This window comes from Trichophyton verrucosum (assembly GCF_000151505.1).
Source record: "Trichophyton verrucosum HKI 0517 chromosome Unknown TV-F-b-06e04.M13r1, whole genome shotgun sequence".
Classification (NCBI taxonomy): domain Eukaryota; kingdom Fungi; phylum Ascomycota; class Eurotiomycetes; order Onygenales; family Arthrodermataceae; genus Trichophyton; species Trichophyton verrucosum.
Genome location: NW_003315440.1, coordinates 17196 through 37372, shown reverse-complemented (window position 1 = coordinate 37372; position 20177 = coordinate 17196). Strand labels below are relative to the sequence as shown.

The 20177-nt window shown below is 47.6% G+C and overlaps 9 protein-coding genes across 9 annotated transcripts; 4 read left to right on the top strand and 5 right to left on the bottom strand.

The window, feature by feature from the left end:
* Positions 1-1472: 1472 nt before the first annotated feature.
* TRV_03848 (pathogenesis associated protein Cap20, putative) lies at positions 1473-2073 on the top strand (the record flags this gene model as incomplete). The annotated part of the gene is made up of 2 exons (XM_003021985.1): positions 1473-1526; positions 1588-2073. The coding sequence occupies 2 exons, from the start codon at positions 1473-1475 to the stop codon at positions 2071-2073; spliced, it is 540 nt and encodes a 179-aa protein (XP_003022031.1).
* A 1745-nt stretch (positions 2074-3818) lies between these two features.
* On the top strand, positions 3819-5108 carry TRV_03847 (uncharacterized protein; the record flags this gene model as incomplete). Its single annotated transcript, XM_003021984.1, has 4 exons — positions 3819-4062; positions 4122-4720; positions 4787-4873; positions 4914-5108. The coding sequence occupies 4 exons, from the start codon at positions 3819-3821 to the stop codon at positions 5106-5108; spliced, it is 1125 nt and encodes a 374-aa protein (XP_003022030.1).
* A 536-nt stretch (positions 5109-5644) lies between these two features.
* Positions 5645-7243, bottom strand: TRV_03846 (PHD finger domain protein, putative; the record flags this gene model as incomplete). Its single annotated transcript, XM_003021983.1, has 1 exon — positions 5645-7243. The coding sequence occupies one exon, from the start codon at positions 7241-7243 to the stop codon at positions 5645-5647; it is 1599 nt and encodes a 532-aa protein (XP_003022029.1).
* A 604-nt stretch (positions 7244-7847) lies between these two features.
* TRV_03845 (uncharacterized protein) lies at positions 7848-9513 on the bottom strand (the record flags this gene model as incomplete). Its single annotated transcript, XM_003021982.1, has 6 exons — positions 7848-8059; positions 8110-8403; positions 8461-8965; positions 9020-9143; positions 9218-9249; positions 9340-9513. 6 exons carry the CDS (start codon positions 9511-9513, stop codon positions 7848-7850), a joined length of 1341 nt encoding a protein of 446 aa, XP_003022028.1.
* Positions 9514-10049: 536 nt separating this feature from the next.
* TRV_03844 (uncharacterized protein) lies at positions 10050-10679 on the top strand (the record flags this gene model as incomplete). Its single annotated transcript, XM_003021981.1, has 1 exon — positions 10050-10679. The coding sequence occupies one exon, from the start codon at positions 10050-10052 to the stop codon at positions 10677-10679; it is 630 nt and encodes a 209-aa protein (XP_003022027.1).
* A 304-nt stretch (positions 10680-10983) lies between these two features.
* TRV_03843 (uncharacterized protein) lies at positions 10984-12383 on the bottom strand (the record flags this gene model as incomplete). The annotated part of the gene is made up of 2 exons (XM_003021980.1): positions 10984-12111; positions 12177-12383. 2 exons carry the CDS (start codon positions 12381-12383, stop codon positions 10984-10986), a joined length of 1335 nt encoding a protein of 444 aa, XP_003022026.1.
* A 282-nt stretch (positions 12384-12665) lies between these two features.
* On the top strand, positions 12666-14171 carry TRV_03842 (uncharacterized protein; the record flags this gene model as incomplete). The annotated part of the gene is made up of 2 exons (XM_003021979.1): positions 12666-12993; positions 13075-14171. The coding sequence occupies 2 exons, from the start codon at positions 12666-12668 to the stop codon at positions 14169-14171; spliced, it is 1425 nt and encodes a 474-aa protein (XP_003022025.1).
* A 558-nt stretch (positions 14172-14729) lies between these two features.
* TRV_03841 (uncharacterized protein) lies at positions 14730-16478 on the bottom strand (the record flags this gene model as incomplete). The annotated part of the gene is made up of 3 exons (XM_003021978.1): positions 14730-15602; positions 15670-16176; positions 16320-16478. 3 exons carry the CDS (start codon positions 16476-16478, stop codon positions 14730-14732), a joined length of 1539 nt encoding a protein of 512 aa, XP_003022024.1.
* A 787-nt stretch (positions 16479-17265) lies between these two features.
* Positions 17266-18030, bottom strand: TRV_03840 (uncharacterized protein; the record flags this gene model as incomplete). Its single annotated transcript, XM_003021977.1, has 1 exon — positions 17266-18030. One exon carries the CDS (start codon positions 18028-18030, stop codon positions 17266-17268), a length of 765 nt encoding a protein of 254 aa, XP_003022023.1.
* Positions 18031-20177: the final 2147 nt, after the last annotated feature.

Sequence of the window (20177 nt, the reverse complement as noted above, 5' to 3'; positions counted from 1 at the left end):
CTTCACATGCTAATAGAAAAGACTGCGAGGCTTCGAAGTCTTTTTTGCTCCTAAAGATGGCTCCATCTCGGCTGCATCCGAGCTGATAGCTAAGATATTTAGCCTCACGTCACCGTTCATAGAGCTATCCCGTGTAGCTAACTGTATCTACACATCTTATCGCCCAGAGATGATAAAAGAGCAAGCTATCATTACGGTCTGACAGGACGGGGCTACCGAAGATAACGGCCCGAACCAGGGTCAAAAAGGGCGAGATTTAAGAGGGAAAAGAGACACCAGAATCCATGCATCCAGCGTTTCATGGCCTATCTTCCAGATGCAACTCGGAAAATATAGGAGGATAAGGAACAAGCCCGGCAGGTCCAATCGGACCTGTATGCTGCAGGCAAGTAGTCATCCCTTAACATAGCTTGACATCTATTATTACAAGCTTCCGTCGCCCTCTCCACTCACGAAGGATGAAAATGAGACAGGCCAGCGTATCCCTAGCGGATCCGGCGGTCTAGTAGCTTGATTATATGTGACTGCCATGTAGTTATTCGCACTTCGTGCGCCGTGCTGTGTCCAATGCTTCATTTATGCACAGTCGATCCCTAGCACAGGTAACTAGTTAACTAAAGCTGCTGCCTGCAAACCGCCTATCAGAAATCAAAATAGCGTGCTAGCCGCCTGTTATCACCCAACACCAGGCGGCCCGGATCCCCTTAAAACACGATAGACTCATCCGGCTGCGTTTTTGTCCCATCCACACGTTCCCGGACATCTCCTGATGCGAAGAAATGGCGACGAGCGGCTATGAGTGAACTACTACCTTGTGAAGGGGCAGCCAGGCTGTAATTCGCCTCGTTCGGTCGGTCCCTGGAGTGGCGACCGGACTTCCTCTCAATCTCCCTCTTGTCTCCCGCTGTGTGCTCCATGCTTGGTTGTTTTTATCATTGATAAGATAACTATGAGAAAATATCGCACTTTCACATGCCAGAAGTCTCCGCTTGGCGAGATGGCTGGGATTTTGTACTGGTACTTGCGTGTGCTGCGCGGCTCCGGCGCAACGGGTTGTATAGATACCTGCGTGGTATGGCCACAGCTAAGGTACCTGGCCACTTTCACATGTGAAAGTACGCATCTAGAAGAGCACAGAAGAGTAAGAAAACAGGCAGAGAGCACTTCTGGCGTTTCTTGCGGTTGATTCGCTGCTTGCAAGCGTGCTATGAAGCAGATGTGCTTTGTGAGTCGATGCTCGAGAGCCTGATAAATATAAAGCCTCCCTCCCTCTTCCTTGCTGTCCACTTTCGTGTACACATCCCACAAACATCACAGTCATCTTCATTTCTCCAAGCTGATAACTCGTCTCACCTCTTATCTGTATTCTCCAATCTCAAGTGTCAAGGTATGTGTTGCTTTGTCTGTTTGTCTCTCTATATATACCTGCTAACCTACCCCTAGCAGCTCCAACTACCTAACCATCATCCAAAATGGGCGAACAACCAAACACCAACGGCACCAAGCCCTCCTCCCAATTCCTCTCCGTAAGTCATCGAAGAAAGTAATGCAATGATAGTGGAAAAAGTATAGCTGACCCTCAGATAGCATCTTATCTCCTACCCATTCATCGCCGACTATCTCGAGACTCTCAAGAAATCCCCCTACGGCCAAAAGTCCATCGAGTATGCCGACAAGAGCATCGCCCAACTCCAGCCATACTTCCCTTACCTTGCTAAGCCATACGGCTACGTGGCTCCATATGTCGAGAAGGTAGACCACTTGGGCAACGAGGGCCTGAACCAGGTTGACAACACTTACCCAAAGCTTGTCAAGGCAACCGAGGACGTCAGGGGAACCGTTCAGAGCTATTTCCGCGTGGCTGAAGATGGCACCAAATACGTTCGATCAACCTACGACTCAGAGTACAAGCTCGCTCAGGGTGGCAGCCCAATTGTGTCCCAAGGCAAGGCTGCCGTCTCTACTGGGTTGATGGTCACATCTCAGTACCTGCTCTGGCTGAGCAACTTGATTATCCCACACCAGCAGAAGGCACAAGAGAATGGCAATGGCGCCGCTAAAGCTTCCAGCTAAATTGGTTTCTTCTCCTAAAGTTTCAGCACTCGTTTCATACCCTAAGATATCCCATTAGACGAGCACGCGTTTGCTTAGTCTAAGTGTTTGATGACTCTCTTCTACCCTTTTGATCTCTTTCAATTCGTTTGGCTGGGAAAAGTTGCTTTGATTTCTGCTCTTTTATCTTTCCTTTGTGTGTTTATATACAGAACTTACTCTTTCTGTATAATAATTCCTATCCTCCTCTCCTTATTAGCCACAGTGAATCATACTCAATCGAGTTTCTCATATTCTCTCGTCTGATTAAAACTACTATCCCGTCCGAACTGTACGTGTGATGTTCACAATTCTCTGCTTGATGAACAGTATATCTGTCCTCTGCCCTTCCACTGCTTTCAAAACAAACGTATACATCGCCACCTATCTTGCATGTGCGTGGCTCCACCCGAGACGCTTGGGCTCTCCTGTTTTATTTTCCATGAATATGAGCTGTGTCAAGTCATACTTAGCCACGTTCACCGAGTTCGATCTCCTCATATATTAATGAAGCCTCCTACAGGCTATCTCCCCAACTACCCGAGCTGCCAAAGGGCGCAACTCGAGTGTGAAATAGGGAGCAGGCATCATCTCGGGCTTACGCTGGAATCCCGCATCATCAAGAAAACTGCTAAAACATGCCCTGTTTTTTTCCCGAAACAGGGGCTATGGTCAGTGGATACCACCATCGCCCGAAAAGCCTCGCCTTTCAAATCCCTTTAGGCCCTCCTAACGTCTGTTTGAGGCGGGAGATGGAATCATGGAATAACACTCAGCTACCCTTCTCGCTTGGCTTTGCGGCTAAGCTTGTTTTCAGCCGCCGTTGCTCACGTGATATAAGGCTTGGCCCTTGGATGTGTTAGGTAAGGAGGAGTGGACTGAAGCTCAGGCTGTGTATATCAACATGGCTTGAAGGATGATTGTCAGAGGACAGAGAAGGCAAAGGATGTCACAGTTCTGTCTGATCAAATCCAGCAGTGTGTCGATCATGTCAGCTTCACAGCGTATACGAAACATCTCCTATATTTAGGTTAGACAAGGTCTCGTAGACCAAGATGTTGACGGTTGCACACCCTATGAGATTCTTGAATATCGCCAGCTTCTCGTCTCATCAAGTGGCTGTATGTTAGTTGGACCTTTTCTATCGTGGGTACTCAAGAAAGTTGCAAGAGAGCGCCCTTTTATTTCTCGGCATTTAACATGGATAGTTAGTTCCTATCCAAGGCGTTTCGATTGCTCAGCCCCTCGCCATCCCATAGTCCCTTTGGAAGCGAGGTTGGCGGAACGAAGGACAATCCCTTCGCTGTGGTCGCCAGGTGGAGAACCTGGCCATCTCACGCTACTGGATCCTGGGGGGGTCATCGGGCGCTGGTGAAGGACTCAAAACAACTGCACTGCCTGCTTCTATACGATGGACCGGCTAATCGGCGTTTTTCTCCTGGATGCAAAATGTTCTGGATAACTTCCTCTTTTGGGGCTGATGCTGCGGTTTAATTTACATAATCATGCCAAGCCGAGTTAGGCGGATTAAAGCGGGGCGCAAGTTAAAGTCCGTCACGTGCAAAGTTAGCCTTCGCAGCTCCGGCTTATTACATGATCAGAACTACATAAAGAGGAGATGCATCCTAGCAGCAGTACAGCCGTATTCACCATCAACATATCTCGCAACATACCTATTGTTAAGTCATCTAACATACGTCCATACGATTCATCAAAGTATCTCTACAATGTCTGAAGCTACCGCACAACATACGCAGACCGTGCCGAATGGGAAGGCCCCAGAGGCCGCGCCCGAACCCCAGCATCAACAGCAAGAAGCTGGCCCTGAAGCCTCTGGCGTCGGCTTTCGCCCTCACCATGACCTCATTAGTGTCCAGCCCGCTCGTCTAGATGACTTGCAGCCTAGATATGCGCAGGTACTTCTGCCCGATGAAGAAAATCCTGCTGCTCATAGCTGGTACTCTGGCTTCAGTAAGTAGACACATGGATAGCAAAATTGTATCTTAAGCTCATACTAACTCATCATGTAGTTCATGGGCTGGGAGAGATCATTGGTACCTTGGGAGCCATACCCTGCTGTATCTGCTGCCCTAATCCTTTTACGCCCGTTAACCAGGGTCAAGTCGGGCTGGTGACCAAATTTGGTCGTTTTGAGCGTGCAGTTGATCCTGGCCTCGTAAAGGTCAACCCTCTCAGCGAGAACCTGACAACTATTGATGTCAAGATCCAAATCGTTGAGGTGCCGCGTCAAGTCTGCATGACCAAGGATAACGTTACCCTCCACTTGACTTCTGTCATCTACTATCAAATTGTCTCTCCACATAAGGCTGCTTTTGGTATTACTGATATCCGTCAGGCATTGGTTGAGAGAACTCAAACTACTCTGCGCCATGTCGTCGGTGCCCGTGTGTTGCAAGACGTTATTGAACGTCGCGAAGAATTAGCCCAGTCTATCGGAGAAATCATTGAAGGTGTTGCTGGTGGATGGGGTGTCCAGGTTGAGTCCATGTTGATCAAAGACATCATCTTCAGCAATGAACTTCAGGAGTCCCTGTCGATGGCTGCTCAGTCCAAGAGAATTGGTGAAAGTAAAATTATTGCTGCGCGTGCAGAAGTTGAGGCTGCCAAGGTATGCGCTATTCACAAATTCTCACCTAGGCAAGATGAGAACGCTAACAAGTGATTTGTCAAATAGCTTATGAGAGCTGCAGCCGATATTTTGTCTTCTGCCCCAGCAATGCAGATCCGATATCTCGATACTATGCAGGCAATGGCCAAGAGCGTAAGTATATCATTTTACCTCAACACATTGTTGCTAATAGTTACTAATTTTTACCGCTCAGTCGAACTCCAAAGTTATTTTCCTCCCTGCTGCCAACAACCAGGCCGCCATGCAAGCCGCCCTTGCGAATGAGACTGGAGAAGGGCCCAGCCGCCGTCACGAGAACCCTTTTGAACAGGACGGAAACGACGGTTTCCAGACTGCCATGAACGCTCATGTCGTGGAGAACATTTGAATTACCTGGATGAAGGCACATTAGCCATACCTATCCACAAATAGCCCTGTTTTCCGTGGGGAATACTCGGTGAAGACCCTTTACGCGTTACTATGATACCCTACTGTCGTTCCCTTTATCAGATAGCAGCTCCTCGCTAAATTTAATGTTCATGTGTTTTAATGCTTATACCTCTTGCGTTCCGCTTTTTTGTGTGTGATCTGTGCCTACCATAGGGCCACTAGGCAGCTCAAGTGGTCGTGATTGATCCTTGCTTTAAAGCTAATTCAAATCTGATTGTATAATATTACGCCTTCCCTTGTACCATCGGTAAAATATATGCATAAGTATCATATCACTCATAACTCAAGTCTACTGCCTGACATCTACCATGGTAGAATAATGCTAAGATAAAATACAAGGTACACTTGCAAGCGGCAAGTCATCGATTCCACTTACCCAGCCCCCTACTCTCCCACCGGACCACCTCCTGACACCACCAAACGGCCTCCTGACGTCTGGAAGACATGGCCAAGTAAAGGACAAGCCAAAAACAACTAAGCTATCCCACCAACGATTTGCATGTGATTAGTTTCCACCATCGCCTTAGCCGGCCCATGAAGTGCATGACTGAAAGTGGTGCTAGACGGGTCCTCGAGAAGCATGTCAATATCTTCAGAATCAGGAGGAAGTCGGAACCCGTTGCCTGGTTTTGGATATAAACGATGCTCTTCTACTTCCTCTTCATCGCTATTCTCTCCGATACCATTCCTCGTGCTAGCGGGAACGCTTTCAGACGGCCGTTTCAATGACGGTGGAGTTGACGTTGTGGCCTGTCCCAATATCTTATATTGTTGCGAACCCCCAGCCAATCCGTTTGAAACGATCGAGGATGATATCGTCGACGTGCTGGAGCTAAAAGATGCTGTGTTGAGTTCATTCAGATTTGCAGGGAATATAGGGATATCTGGTCTGGAATCTGATATATCGACCAGTAGATTGACCAGAGCAGCATGAGATAAACTGGAAAGGTATCTCTGTTTCTCTGCCCGACTGAGTTGAGATCCTGCAAGTAATGTAGGGGTTTGTGGCCCACTTGTTTGCATAGACGGTGAAATCGACGTGCGCAAACCATTCTGTTCGCGAATTTGCCCATTTGGCTTGAGAGTTAGGCCAAGAGGCGTATCGATAGGTCGACATTCCCTGCAAAACCACTCCTTGTTCTTCACGGAGATAACATCATCTCCAATCGGCGGATCATGGCAAAATTGATGCCAAGGTGCGTTGCAATCGTCACAGAACACGATAGCATTACATCTTGGACTATGTCCTCTATCACAACGGAGACATACCACATTAACTTCTTTGCCTTTGCGGTACACTCTTCTCCGTTTCCGTGGAGGCTGCTGATGATTCGTATCGGGACTAACGGATTTTTTCTGGACTTGCTCCGGAGTGAACATAGTTGGCCTGTGGATCTGGCGTCCTGATTTTGTCTGTGTAGTTGTTAGCTGAGCATCGGAGGACTCATCTGAGTCTGTATCCTCCGCTTTAATAACCCCCCCGTCATCATTACGGTCGCCGTATCTCCCAGATTTTCGAGGATTTCGTGGCTTCGCACCTCCAGTTGTTCTACGACGCCGTGATGTTGGTTTAGAGGGGCTTGCTTTGGGGGTTGGCACAATGGGTACTGTAGACCCCACTGTGCTAGAAATGGCTCCTATAGTAGCACCTGGTGCAATGGTGGCCGTAGATGGTGACAGCGCGGTTGCAGGGGATGGAGGAGCGGGTGCGATATTTCTCCAACCTGTGAGAGGGTTTGAATATTTCAACGGGAGATCAGGTTTTGCTGCCGATATATTAAACTCCTTTGCCTTAATATTTGGTCCCTCACCACTTGCGACCATTGTTGAATTGTGACCCTCGTGGGTAGATATTGAGGATACCGACGACAGTTCGCTTGAACTGGATGCATAGGTCATAGACGGTATGGAGACATTGTTATCCAGTCCTTCATGTGAAAATGTAACACTCTCTGCCGGTATATCTAATATCTGCGTATTTTGCGTCTCATTGATCATGCCTGGATTGGTATCTGTCGTATAAGGTGCCGTGGGTGGCGGGGGCATAGCAGCGAATTCCGTATTCGAACCCATGGTAATATATTAAGAGCAGGATGATAACCAGAGCCTGATCAAGCCTATCGGTGTTTCATTCAAGTTAGAGAAATGACAGACCAGCTGCACTGATATGTATCTGTGTTCGTGCCTTCGAGGGTCGCAGTTAACTAGTTATGGCTCGAGGTTGAGAAAAGAAAGGAAAAACTTTTGAAACCCCGTGCACTGAACAACCACAGCAGGAGATTAGATATTGAGAACTGATATAAACCAGGATTACTGCTGATATGTGCCCTCTTCCTTGTCCTATGATGATGTAAGATATGGGAAAGGAGAATCATCAAGTCACTGCAGGGCAAATTTGACTTGCACAGTAACTAATTTGGGAAGGCCAGTCGGAGGCGGCTCGTGTTGTCACGTGAACGGGGAAATCTAAGGGGCAAACAGGGAGAGACAGACCTAGAGAGACGGCAAGCAAATAAAACAGAGTATGTCGGAAGATCTGATGGTTCCACTGAGGAAGCATGTTCAGCTTGTTAGCTAAATTGGTCTACGCCGTATATCTATATATGTTGTATATTCTAGGTAGATGTTAAGCCCCCGAGAGGCCGAAAGGGGTAACTATAACTACAATATGAACAATCTATGAAACAATTCCGTCTGCCTTTAATTGGGCTATTTTTTCTTTGTCATAGCCCATGACATTGCTCAATACTTCATCAGTGTGTTGTCCGAGTGTTGGAGGTGGCGTTCGTATGCCTGGTGTGGCATGGGAATATTTGACGGGAGTATTTACAAGTTTGATAGGTCCGCAATCCGGGTGGTCAACCTCTTGTACCATCCCTCGAGCAAGCACTAGGTGTGTGTTAGTAAAACTATCCATCAATATGGCTAGTGCAGCTTACCATGTGAATGGTTCAGAGCGCCTTGGATGTCATTTACAGCCGCATATGGCATACCGCTGCCTTCCATGACCTCTAACCATTCTTGAGTCGTCCTCTGCTCGGTAAGATCCTCAATGAGATTGTCGATGATCTCCCGATTCTTTACACGAAGGGCATTTGTGGTAAAACGTGCGTCGGTCTTCCACTCCGGGTGGCCTAGCCTGTCACAGAGAACCCCGAACAGTCTGTCATTTCCTCCACCAAGTAGAATATCACCATCCTTTGTTTTGAAACTTCGGTATGGGACGATCGAAGCTGCCAGTCATGTAAGCGGTTGTAAGTGTGGATTTGTCCTCCTTGATTTCAACTTACGATGAGCTGTTCCCCATCTTCCAGAATCCTTCTCCCCACTAATAAGTGCCGAGCTCGCAAGGTTTGCAAGTGTCGCTATTTGGCAATCACTCAAGCAAGCATCGATGTGTTGACCTTTACCAGTTCTACCACGAGCTATAAGTGCAGCCATGATAGCGTTTGATGTGTACAGACCAGTGGTTAAATCGGTTACAGCGACTCCAACCTTAACTGGCGGTCCATCCCTCGACCCGGTGATATGCATCAATCCCATCTCAGCCTCTACCATCACATCATAACCAGCTCGCTTGCTGTATGGTCCTGTTTGCCCATAGCCAGTGACACTTGCATAGATCAATCTTGGATTTATTGCTCGAAGTGACTCGTAATCCATCTTATATTTCTTCAGTGATCCAGGGATATAGTTCTCCACAAACACGTCGCTCTCCTTTGCAAGCTTATGAAGGATCTCAATGCCAGACTCATGCGCAAATGACAACCCAACAGACTTCTTGTTTCGGTTAACCTGTTCTCGGGTTAGAAGCCAGAATACTGTATCAGAGGTTAAAGCATGACTCACACCTAAGTAATAAGCACTTTCTCCTGGGCCCTCCTTTGTATCATCTTTGTATTTGGCGTATGGAGGACCCCATGCCCGTGTATCATCTCCTCGTGTGGGGTGTTCAATCTTGACCACTTCCGCGCTATTGAATTAGACAAACTCTTGTTAACATCGCACGAAAATGACTATTCAGAGCTTTTGGACACCAAATCTCACCCTAAATCTCCGAGTATTTGGGTACAGTAAGGCTTGAGTTACACCACTGTTAGTCCCATGTTCAGACCAAACGACGCTTGAACGTATTTGATTGAAAGACAGAGGTAGGAAATATAACTTACTCCTGCGAGAACCCTAGTCATATCCAGAACTCGAATGCCAGCCAGTGGGAGTGTGTCCGCCGAAGGAGCAGCTGTCGAATAACGCTTGCATGCTGCCGTGAAAGCTTTGTTATTGGCGAACCTTGAAAGCTTGTCTGTATTGACAACGCGTCTTAAGATTCGGTAGGAATTCATTTTCCTCTCACAATTAACACATGCACAATTCACTCATTGATATAGTTCTGTGAATTGATTTTTGTCAACCTCGAGGTTGACTAGCGACGAATGATGAACACTGGCGGTAAAGGCAGGGAGACGCGGCTGTTCAAGTGCCGAAAGCGGCAGAACAGGTGCAAGCGCGGCCCCACTCCCGAACCGCGGCCTCGGCTCCCCGATGCGCTTACATAATAACTAACTAACTAACTAGTTAACTGGACTGCGAATGAGCAAGCCCGCCGCCCTCGCAAGCAACGGCAACGTCTTGTTGATCCCACCAGACAGACTACTCAATAATACTTGGCTAACATGTTTACCGGCCTGGTAGAGAAAGTTGGCAGTAAGTAGAAGTCTCTTCCGTTGATGATGCCTGATGTTAACAAATAAATTCTAAGCTGTCACTGCCCTTGACCCTCAAGATGACTCCTCCACAGGCGGGGGCGGGACATCCTTGACAATTTCGGATTGTGCAGAAATACTTACAGATACAAAGCTAGGGGACAGCATATGTGTCAATGGTATGTTTTCTTCCTGAAATAAAGTATAAATATAATGTCTGTCCAGCAACTAACCAGAAAACAAAAGGGACTTGCCTTACCGTGACAGCGTTCGATAAGTCATCGTTCAAAGTTGGGGTTGCGCCTGAAACTCTACGACGGACAAACCTAGGATCTCTCAAAGCTGGGTCACCAGTCAACCTTGAACGATCTGTGCTGGCCACGACACGTATGGGCGGCCACTTTGTCCAGGGCCATGTAGACACCACCGCCGAGCTTCTCTCTGTAACTCCCGATGGCAACTCCCTAGTGCTTAGGATGCAGCCCAAGGACAGAAGTTTGCTAAGATACGTTGTGGAGAAAGGATTCATTGCTCTGGACGGTGCCAGCTTAACAATTACCAAGGTCAAAGATGGCGAAGATGGTTGGTGGGAAGTCATGCTAATTGCATACACACAAGAAAAAATAGTTACATCAAAGAAGAAGCCTGGTGATAGCATTAATGTCGAGATCGATCTGGTCGGCAAGTACGTCGAGAAGACTGTACAAGGCTACTTCGAGGGACAGACGAACGGAGATGCAGCCGCTCTGGAAAAGATGGTGGATAGACTTGTTGAAAAGAAGCTCCAGAGCACGGGGAAGGTTTGACGGTGAATCTGTCCCAGAGGAATCAGTATATGAATTTCCAATACAATTATAAATGATAATCTATTATTTTCTGCTCGATTGGTTTACCCCCGGCGCCATGATCGAAGTTGTAATCCTAGCAGTAGTGAGGTCCAACTAACCGCCCACTTCCTTCAGTGAAAATCAACACATATCTAACGTAGTGTTGATTGCCTACGCTTGAATGCTGTAACTTTTTGAAAAGATGCAAATAATATGTACAAAAGGGGTATCCTCGGCAATAGATAAAAGAAAGTATGCAAGACTTTCAGTACGATAGCGCCACTTAAGCTTCCCCTTCTTCTGCTTCTCCCATTTCCTCATCTTCGTCCTCTTCCCCGTGGATGAAGTCATCGCTATCCCAGTCATCATCATCATCAACTTCATCAGAATCTTCTTCATCATCTTTACCCTCACGTGGTGTCTTTGCCTTCAGGGCTTTCTTCTTTTCAACATTCTCCTTCTGTATTTTTCTCCTGAGTTCCTTTTCTTTGCGTTTCTTCTCCCAAGATGCATCCAAACTCTGGGCTTCTTCTTTAGTCTTGGTCACATAATCGTGCCACATAACTCTTCCGCCGCAGAGGCCCTCTTCCACCTTCATCAGCTTTAATTTCATGCGAGGTCCAAGTTCAACCAGTTTCACTGCTCTTTTCTCAACATTTGATCCGGAGCTGCGAGCTGATTTGGACCCAGCTTCCTTAGCTCGCTGAAGTTCCTTTTTGTTCAACACTTTTCTAGTCGTGGATTCTAGAACCTCTACCTCCGCGTCCGTCTCAATTTCGGTCTCACTTGCAGACGTAAAACCGGCATCGCCGCCACCACCGCCCAGCAAGTAATCTGCAACATCATTCAATTTACCCAGGTTTGGGACAGCTTTATCCTTCTCCTTACCCCGGAATTCTTTCGGATTAAGTCGTCTTATCCTCTTAGACAAGTCGATTCGTTTTGTTGTGATGGCGTAATGTCGTAGGTTCACTGTAAAAGATTCGTCTCGTCCCTTCTTTGATGATCGGTCTCTGTCCAGTAACATGATACGTCGAATTGAGGCAAGAGGTGTTGTTTGAGGTGAAATTGGAGGGAAAAGAGACTGGAAAACTGTGGTGACAAGAGACTCTAAATGTTTTGGAATTTTCTCCGATGCTTCCCCCTCTTTTGAAGACATAAAATTGTTCATAACCAAGAGTGGAGGGGTTGTGTGGCTCTTCCCCAAGCCTCTCGGCCGCTTCAATGCCTTTATGACATCTTTGCACAAAGAGTAATTCTCAATTCTGAAATTTAACGTGGGGCCGCGGGGTGTGAGAGCAATGCGGAGATTCGAATTTCCATTGCTTGATTTAGAAAAGAGCAGCAGATGGGTAACTCCTAGGGGACCGGTCATAACGGTATAATCTTTCAGTCTGTTCTTCGTCCGTTCCTATCAAGGCTATTAGCATTCTGATATATAGAAAATTTTAGAAACATTTTAAATTATAGGCATACTTTTAAGCGGCTTGCAGTATCTGGCTCCATCATAGACCGGACATCTTTTGCCAATTGACTCATGCTTGAACCAACCTGGCCTGCGCCAATTCGAATTACCATGCTCTTGGGGGATCTGTTCATTGAGGCGGCTCCATTCTTGGTTCCTGAAGCTCCAGCCTTCCCTGGAGGGACATGAGTCCGCTTCTTAATACGCCTTTTCGCCATATTACAGAAAAATCGTCGGCGATCAAAAGGTACAACAAGGTTATCGAACAGATCTGAACTTTTCGTCCTTCAGCAAGCGCAGTCCAAGGTTCTTCATAACGGGCTTGCACTTTTTTTTTTTTCCAATTGATCTTGATATCGGATCATTGATTTGACGGACTCCGAAACTCTAAAAAAACATTTCGGAAACCTTATTTTTTTATCTGATAGAAAATTGAACATGGAGCGTAAATATTTAAATATTTCAATTTATCTGTCAATACCCCAGAGACAATTGCAAAGATGTCGGCTGTAAAGAATATCAAACGGCGAAAGCTGTCCCATACGTCCTCCAAGCCAGTCTCGGATGATGTCTCTTCGGGTTCGGAGCGCGGGCAGGAAACTCCAGAAGAGAGCGGCGAGGGACCGACAGACACAAAAGCACCCAAGACGTTCAAGGACCTGGGGATAATCGACTCCTTATGTGACGCTTGTACCTCTCTAGGGTATAAAACCCCAACTCCGATTCAAGCTGAATCTATACCCCTGGCGCTACAAGGGAGAGATTTGGTGGGGCTGGCAGAGACAGGAAGTGGAAAGACTGCGGCTTTCGCATTGCCAATTCTTCAAGGTAAGCAAACTTCATTGCGGAATTGGTCGGTATAATTAAGCCTGAAATCTGGCTAACAGAGCACTCTTTTACCGTTGATAGCCCTGATGGAAAAACCACAGCCATACTTTGGACTTGTTCTTGCACCCACACGAGAATTAGCCGTACAAATCACAGAGGCGTTCGAAGCCTTGGGGTCGCTTATTTCAGTTCGGTGTGCCGTCATAGTAGGAGGAATGGACATGATATCTCAATCGATCTCTCTTGGGAAAAAGCCACACATTATCGTTGCGACACCCGGAAGACTCCTTGACCACCTGGAGAATACTAAAGGATTCTCGCTGCGCAATTTGAAATACCTAGTAATGGATGAGGCGGACCGGCTCCTCGACTTGGATTTCGGTCCTGTGCTGGATAAGATATTAAAGGTACTTCCGCGCGAACGCCGAACATATCTGTTCTCCGCAACCCTAAGCTCCAAAGTCGAATCTCTGCAGCGCGCCTCACTTTCAAATCCTCTACGAGTTTCCATCTCGTCCAACAAGTATCAAACTGTCTCAACTCTTCTTCAGTCATACATTTTTATCCCTCACAAGTACAAGGACATCTACCTTGTGCACATACTAAACGAATTCCCTGGACAAACTACCATAATCTTCACCCGCACCGTCAACGAAACCCAACGTCTTTCCATTCTCCTGCGCGCACTGGGATTCGGTGCAATCCCTCTCCACGGCCAACTATCCCAGTCAGCTCGTCTTGGGGCCCTCGGCAAATTCAGGTCCGGAAGCCGAGATATCCTGGTTGCTACTGATGTTGCAGCACGAGGTCTTGATATCCCGGCCGTCGATCTAGTGTTGAACTTTGATCTTCCTTCTGACAGCAAGACATATATCCATCGTGTTGGGCGCACTGCCCGAGCGGGCAAGAGTGGACGAGCAATCAGTGTTGTCACACAATACGAGGTTGAGATATGGCAGCGAATTGAGGCTGCATTGGGCAAGCAACTGCCGGAGCACAAGACGGAGAAAGAGGAAGTGATGGTGCTGAGTGATAGGGTAGGGGATGCCCAGCGACTGGCAGTTACTGAGATGAAAGATCTCCATGAAAAACGAGGGTCGAAGGGCGCCACACTTCGGGGGCGCAGGAAGGGGGATTCCAAGAGGGGAAGAGACGATATGGATCGGGAGGAGAGATGATCAACGAGGTAAATTTCCTCTTTTAATGCTACCATTTTTACATTTGCATACTCAAGTCATAGTTAGCGATCTTATGGGGTTGTGTAATGTAATCCGGAAACGAATATAGTATGTGTATGAAGTCATAGCAGCTCTTTTGACGCAAATCTGTATCGATAGAAATATTTATCTAGAAAGAGAAAAAGGAAAGGATAGGGATACCTAATCAGATTTTGTCCTGCAAAGAATAGCGAAAAGCAGAGACTGGTTTAGAAGCTTTTTCTCACTGCTGGATAAGAGCCAATCCTCATGTCCGTCAAGCCATGTTGGCAAACAAGTTGAGACAGGAGGCCAGGTTGCCGAAAAGCCGAACGCTGTTCCAGCAACGAGCATCACGATGACAAAAACTAGAGAGATTTATTTTTCTCGCCTCGTCAAAAGCTCAGCAAAGCCGTATCAATATCGTATGATTTTATATTATCCTTTTTTTTGGCGTAAGAGAGGAAAACATCCCGTGAAATAAAGTCGTGATTACAAACCATAATTGCCCTTCTTTTGAACAATCTTAAAAGTAGAGAATTACTGCCCAGCAGCAGCTTTGCCAGCTTCCAGGACAACAGCAGCAATCCTGTTAGCGAGATCATCAGTCTCTGACCGGGTGGCTGCTTCAGCATAAACGCGAACTGCGTCCTCCGTTCCACTGGCACGAGCGAAGCTTCTACCCTTGTTGTAACGAGATTGGAGGTCATCAATACGCTGCTGCAGACCGGCAGGGGATTGAAGTTTCCGTTCAGCATCGTAGGTCTTGAAGATAGAGCGGTCTGGGACTTCGATCCTGACCAATTTGTTGGGTAGATCAGTGTATGTTGCAACCCATTCTTTCAGGGTCCAACCCTTGTGGGCCAAGATGACCTCGACCAAAAGCATATCAGATAGAGCATCTCCAACTGCCTGGTTAATGAGATCTGTCATAGCAACAAGGCTCTCTAAAGCGTACTTCTGGGCTGGTGACTGAGGTTCGGCTGTCTTAATCGTCTTGAGAGCGTTTTCAGAGAAAGTAATGGTTCCGTGGCCATTGGCCTCGAAGTAGACGCCAACATCGAATCTCATGGCAGCGTGATGGAGATGCTTGACACCAGTGGGCGTGCAGACAACAGGGAGCTTGAGGACCTTTTCAATGTATTCGGTACTAGAGCCATTTGCATAGGCAGTCTGGACCACCCCAATTTTGATCTTGTTGGAAAGTCCGGCGTTCTTTGCGAGCTCGCCAATGAAAGAAGCAGCAAGAGTGGCAATGCGGTCACCGTCAAGGAGTCGGAAGACACCACTGGCATCCATGTAGTAGTACACTAATCGGTCAGCATCACCGTCTAGGGAGGCACATCGGTCTTGTGCCACGGCCTTGGACGAAGGTGGAGCGCGTTGCTTCGTTTTCACGTAGTCGGCTCCGCACTAGTTTTATCTGTGTTAACGATTGCTTTTTACCCATTATGTGTAAAAGGGGCTATATCGTGAATACCTCGAAATTCAGTCTGTCAGGGTTGATAACGTCATCGTTGATAACAGTGATATCCAATCCACCATCCTTAGCAGAGGGCAAGAACTTGACGAGTTCAGCAAGCTTCGGGCCACCAACACCATTGGCGCAGTCAACAGTAACTGAGCCAGTAGTGGTGCGTCCGTTCATGACCTTCTTGAATGCTTCGCTAAGCTTCTCGTAGTAGCCTTTCTCAGTAGGCTTCCCGTATTCATAGGGAGTTCCTAGGGTGTTCTTGCAGCGAACGATGTAGTGTAGCTGAGGAGTAGTCAAGTACTTGAAATCAGTGGCCTCAACCTCTGAGGCAGCCATGGCCGCACTGAGGGCAGTAGCAAGTCTAGCTCCAGAAGCTCGAGTGTCCCTGGCGAAGACAACACGGGCAGGGTTGTCCATTTTTATCTCTATCTCATCGACAAGTTTCGCGTATTCCTCTCCGAGAGTCTCGAGAGGAGCGTTTGCCAATCTAGTAGCAAAGACCTCCCATTCGGCCTGATAAAAACGGAGGCGATAAGTCAATAGTTCCCCCCCGTCTGAGTTTCGGGTATTATCCTACCTCCAACATCTCGCCCTGCGATAAACATCTTACGTTAGCTCTCGATGCTGGCCGCAGCACATGGCCGAACTACACGTACCATCGGGTCAACCAACTTAACCCCATTGTCCTCAGCCGGGTTATGGCTGGCTGTAATCATAACACCAATATACTGTCCGTTGAGCTTCCTCGAGCGTAGGCCGGCCAACAGTCCCATCGCAAACACAACGGTATTGAGAAGCTCTCTAATGACAACCATCCGTTAGACTCCAGGGTGTATGTACGGCGTAGGATAGTGTACTCTCTGCCCCTTACGATTTCATACGGAACTACATTGAGAACAGAACAGCTTGAATTAGCCCAAAGAAACACCCTTCTTCCGCGGCCTTTTTTTTATACGCGTTACATGGACAAGGGACCTGCGAAACTTACTCCAGCGGTTCCATACTCAAAGATCTTCCCTTCAGGTTTAGTGTAGGCCGAGGCGGCCTTGTTGATGGCCTGCTGGAGCTCTGCGGAAGCCATTGATGGTGTCGCTGTCTGTCTTCTGCAGCAAGTCGAGTGAGCGAGTGAGGGTGGTTGTCTGTTTGTCGATGCAAGCTCGCTTCGTCGTCTATTTATCTCTCGGCGGGGGGAAAATGCGAGAAAGACAGCGAGGGGGAAGACGAGGAAAATCAGCTGAGCGTGGGGTGTGTTTGCACTGTTTGCACCGCTCGCTGCAGTAGCGCAAAAGCTTCACATGTTGCAGGTTGAGCTGCAATTGGAGACAGCAAAGTACGGGGATGCATGCAGAGAGCGAGGCAGGGTCTATGCTGGTGGCTTACTGGTGGCTGGGGACAGCTCAGCGTCGAGGACGGGGCCTTCGTCAAGCTGACTGACTCTAAGTATGTCTCAGAAGTTTGCCAGAGGGAGATGGGGAAAGTTGCATAAGGTAGCTAGCTGTTAGGTAGGTGGTCTATTAGAGTAGATATGTACGGAGTACTGATATATCCCATTGACAGATCTATATAAACGGTTTCTAAGCACGCAAGCGCTGCTCGGTTATGTCAAACTCTGCGTCCCGGATAAGGAATCTGTACGGGAAAGGCCACGGTAGTCAGTAAAAAGGGGAGCAAGCGAGGGACAAGAAGGCAGGGGGGAAGGGAAAGGAAAGATAGGAGAAGAGACGGCACAGGGAGAACGTACGCATACCACCAGATGGTGGGGATAACTGTGCCTAAATGCCATAAGCTGTGGGCATCGATTAGGCCACCAATCGGAGGGAAGTCCAGGAGCTCAAGGCTCATGGCCAAAATCACCCATCCAACGATCATACTTGGCCACGCCGTCCAAGACTTCATGTATCGTTTATATTGTTTGACGCTAAAGATAGTCCACATCAGATCCTGGATGATTCCCACCGCGACGTTGGCAGCCATATTGTACGTGTAATCCCAGGACCAGAAGGTCAGGTACGAGACGTGCATAGTAAACAGTGTCATGCAGAACAGCGTCCATCCTCGTAAAAGCGATGGCTTGTAGTGCGGCCGGAGCTTGTCCAGGCGAAATATCCTTACAACAGCCAGATATAAACCATATAGCACGCTAGCCCCAGCTGCAAAGTAGTCAAGTTTCTCTGTTAGGGCGAAGTCTCTCGTGTGGAATATCATGCTGAACGTCCAGCTGGCCAGTCCAAAGTAGCCAAACCAGAGGTAGTACTTCCGTAGCGAGTAAGACTGAGGAATGCGTTCCTTCACCTGTTGTATTCCGCGGTAGTGAGCGAGGTAGTTGAAAAGGGAGAACAGGGTCGAGAAAAGCTCCTGGATGCCCATGACTCGGTGAAAGGGCCATTTTCCGTGATATTGGACGACAGGTTGAAGCATTGGAGGGTCTCTGGTCAGCCGCTGGTTGGTTACGACATGTTGGCAGGAGTAATCGCAGTTCGAAGGGCAGTCCCAAAGCAGGAGCCGGAGATGTATCGCTGCTCAAGCTTGATTCATTAGCTTCTGATAACTCGACAGACTGACAAGCAACCCGGACGATATCTTACGGAGAGATTTCTGTCCCGTCTCGCAGTGCTCTTTCTTGCAGCTCTATCTCGTTCAAAACAACAGGTAAGTCATAGCGTTTCTCGTCTCAAGCCTTGAAGCTGGCAGGGATACCTCGAGGCAGTCCTTAAATTCCGGCAGCCTGTCACCGAGCGACGCCAGAGAGACATCGGCCAAGAATATCCAGACGCAGAGAGCCAGAATCCATCGAGAAAAGGGTATCCTGATGGGTTTCATCGTTAATAATGCTGGGGATAGGGAGGCTCCCGCACTCGAATTGATAACTAGTTAGAAGTTGATCCTCCTTGGCAGCGAACTGACTTAGTTTAACTAACTCGTACGGAGTAGGCTAACTAACTAAAGAAAACCCCTTTTTGAGAGCCGCAGGGACCTCACTAGCCAGACAACTCGGAACCTATTAACATAAGAAACGTTGAGCTGGTTAACTAGCTTGTTGAATATTCATGCTTTTAGGTTAACTACTCTTTCACGAAATGCAATATTTGTGCCAAACACGAAGGAATACAGCTAAGGAGCCACGGAATATTCACTTTATCTTGTTTTGTTTGCTTAACTAGCTAGTTATTTACCCAGGCCCAGTGTTGCTGTCTATTTCTGTTGAATGATAGTTAATGGTTAATGACAAGTTTATCGAATATAAGCCCTAAAGAGTAGCTTATCACCTACCCCGTACGCCTTCAGTGCCCTTTGTAGATGCTAATAAGACCAGGAGTTGTAACATAGCCTATCCATTCAAAATCATAATTCCGTCAATTTAAGCCATAGCTAGCATCCACGATGTCAGCCATATCAAGGGTTCGAAATAAATACCATCATATCCCCAGCCCCCGTCGTGTACGGGGATCCTTAGAATTATGGAGACGAAACCTTGTGGCGTAGTCCTCGGGACCTTGTCTCCAAGACATGCGGCTCTCTTTAGTCAAGACGAATTCCTTCCAGAGTCCCAATCGAGACACAGGTCGAGAAAAGGCTAGCATGGAGTCATTCTCTAATAATGAATCCTCCCCAACACGCTTTACCATAGTTTCCCACCATGTTGTGTCAGTATTGCCCTCCAGGTCAAGATGTTCTACTCCCCATTCCTCAGAGAGGTCCATGCCATCAACTAAGGCCGCTAAGTCTATCCTGTTTGTTGTATCTATCAGGCTCTGGGCGTAAACATGAAGCTTTGGGTAAGGTAGACGGCCTAATAAATCTTAGTATGCGATACGTTTATGACGAGCGTGTAGCCTAACCTTGACTCCATTCGATGTTCTCAGGCTCACATATAAAGTGGCAGTAACTTGCGGGCAATAGTAGCCAAAAGTCTGTCCGGCCAACAGCTTTGAATCGAGGATATCTGTGGTCAAGGGAGCCCGGACGGCGGAGAGGGAACGGTGCACATGGCTCTAGTATATCATGGTTGGACGTGAAGATATCAACAGCCTTCTCAAGCTGGGCATCTGGGACGCATAGCACTCGGTCCTATATGTAGTAGAACCAAATTAGTGCCCGGAGCCCGCGCCTGTAGTTTCTACAAATATAGAATTGTACAGTACACGCGCGTTCGGGCGGGCCCCATAGTAAATAAGAGCATAATCGTGAACAATGCAACAGCATATGTCTGAATCCAGTAGCATGGCGACAACTGCCGTAACTTGTTCATGAGACGGATCTACATCGTCAGGATTGCCGATGGCAAGGATATGAGATGTCGACGACATAGAGACAGCCTGGGGAATAGCAAGCGCGTTTTCCATGTCTTGACAGGGTGCGTTGCTACAGCCTCGAGGTCGCCCTTGCGAAGGAAGTATCATCCTCCAGTGCTTATCGATAAGGATATTAGTCATCATGGTTATGCTTAAGGTGTACCACGTGACAAAAGCTTCTATGAAGTGCAAACAGTGCAAACTTTGAAAATCTCCCGTCCC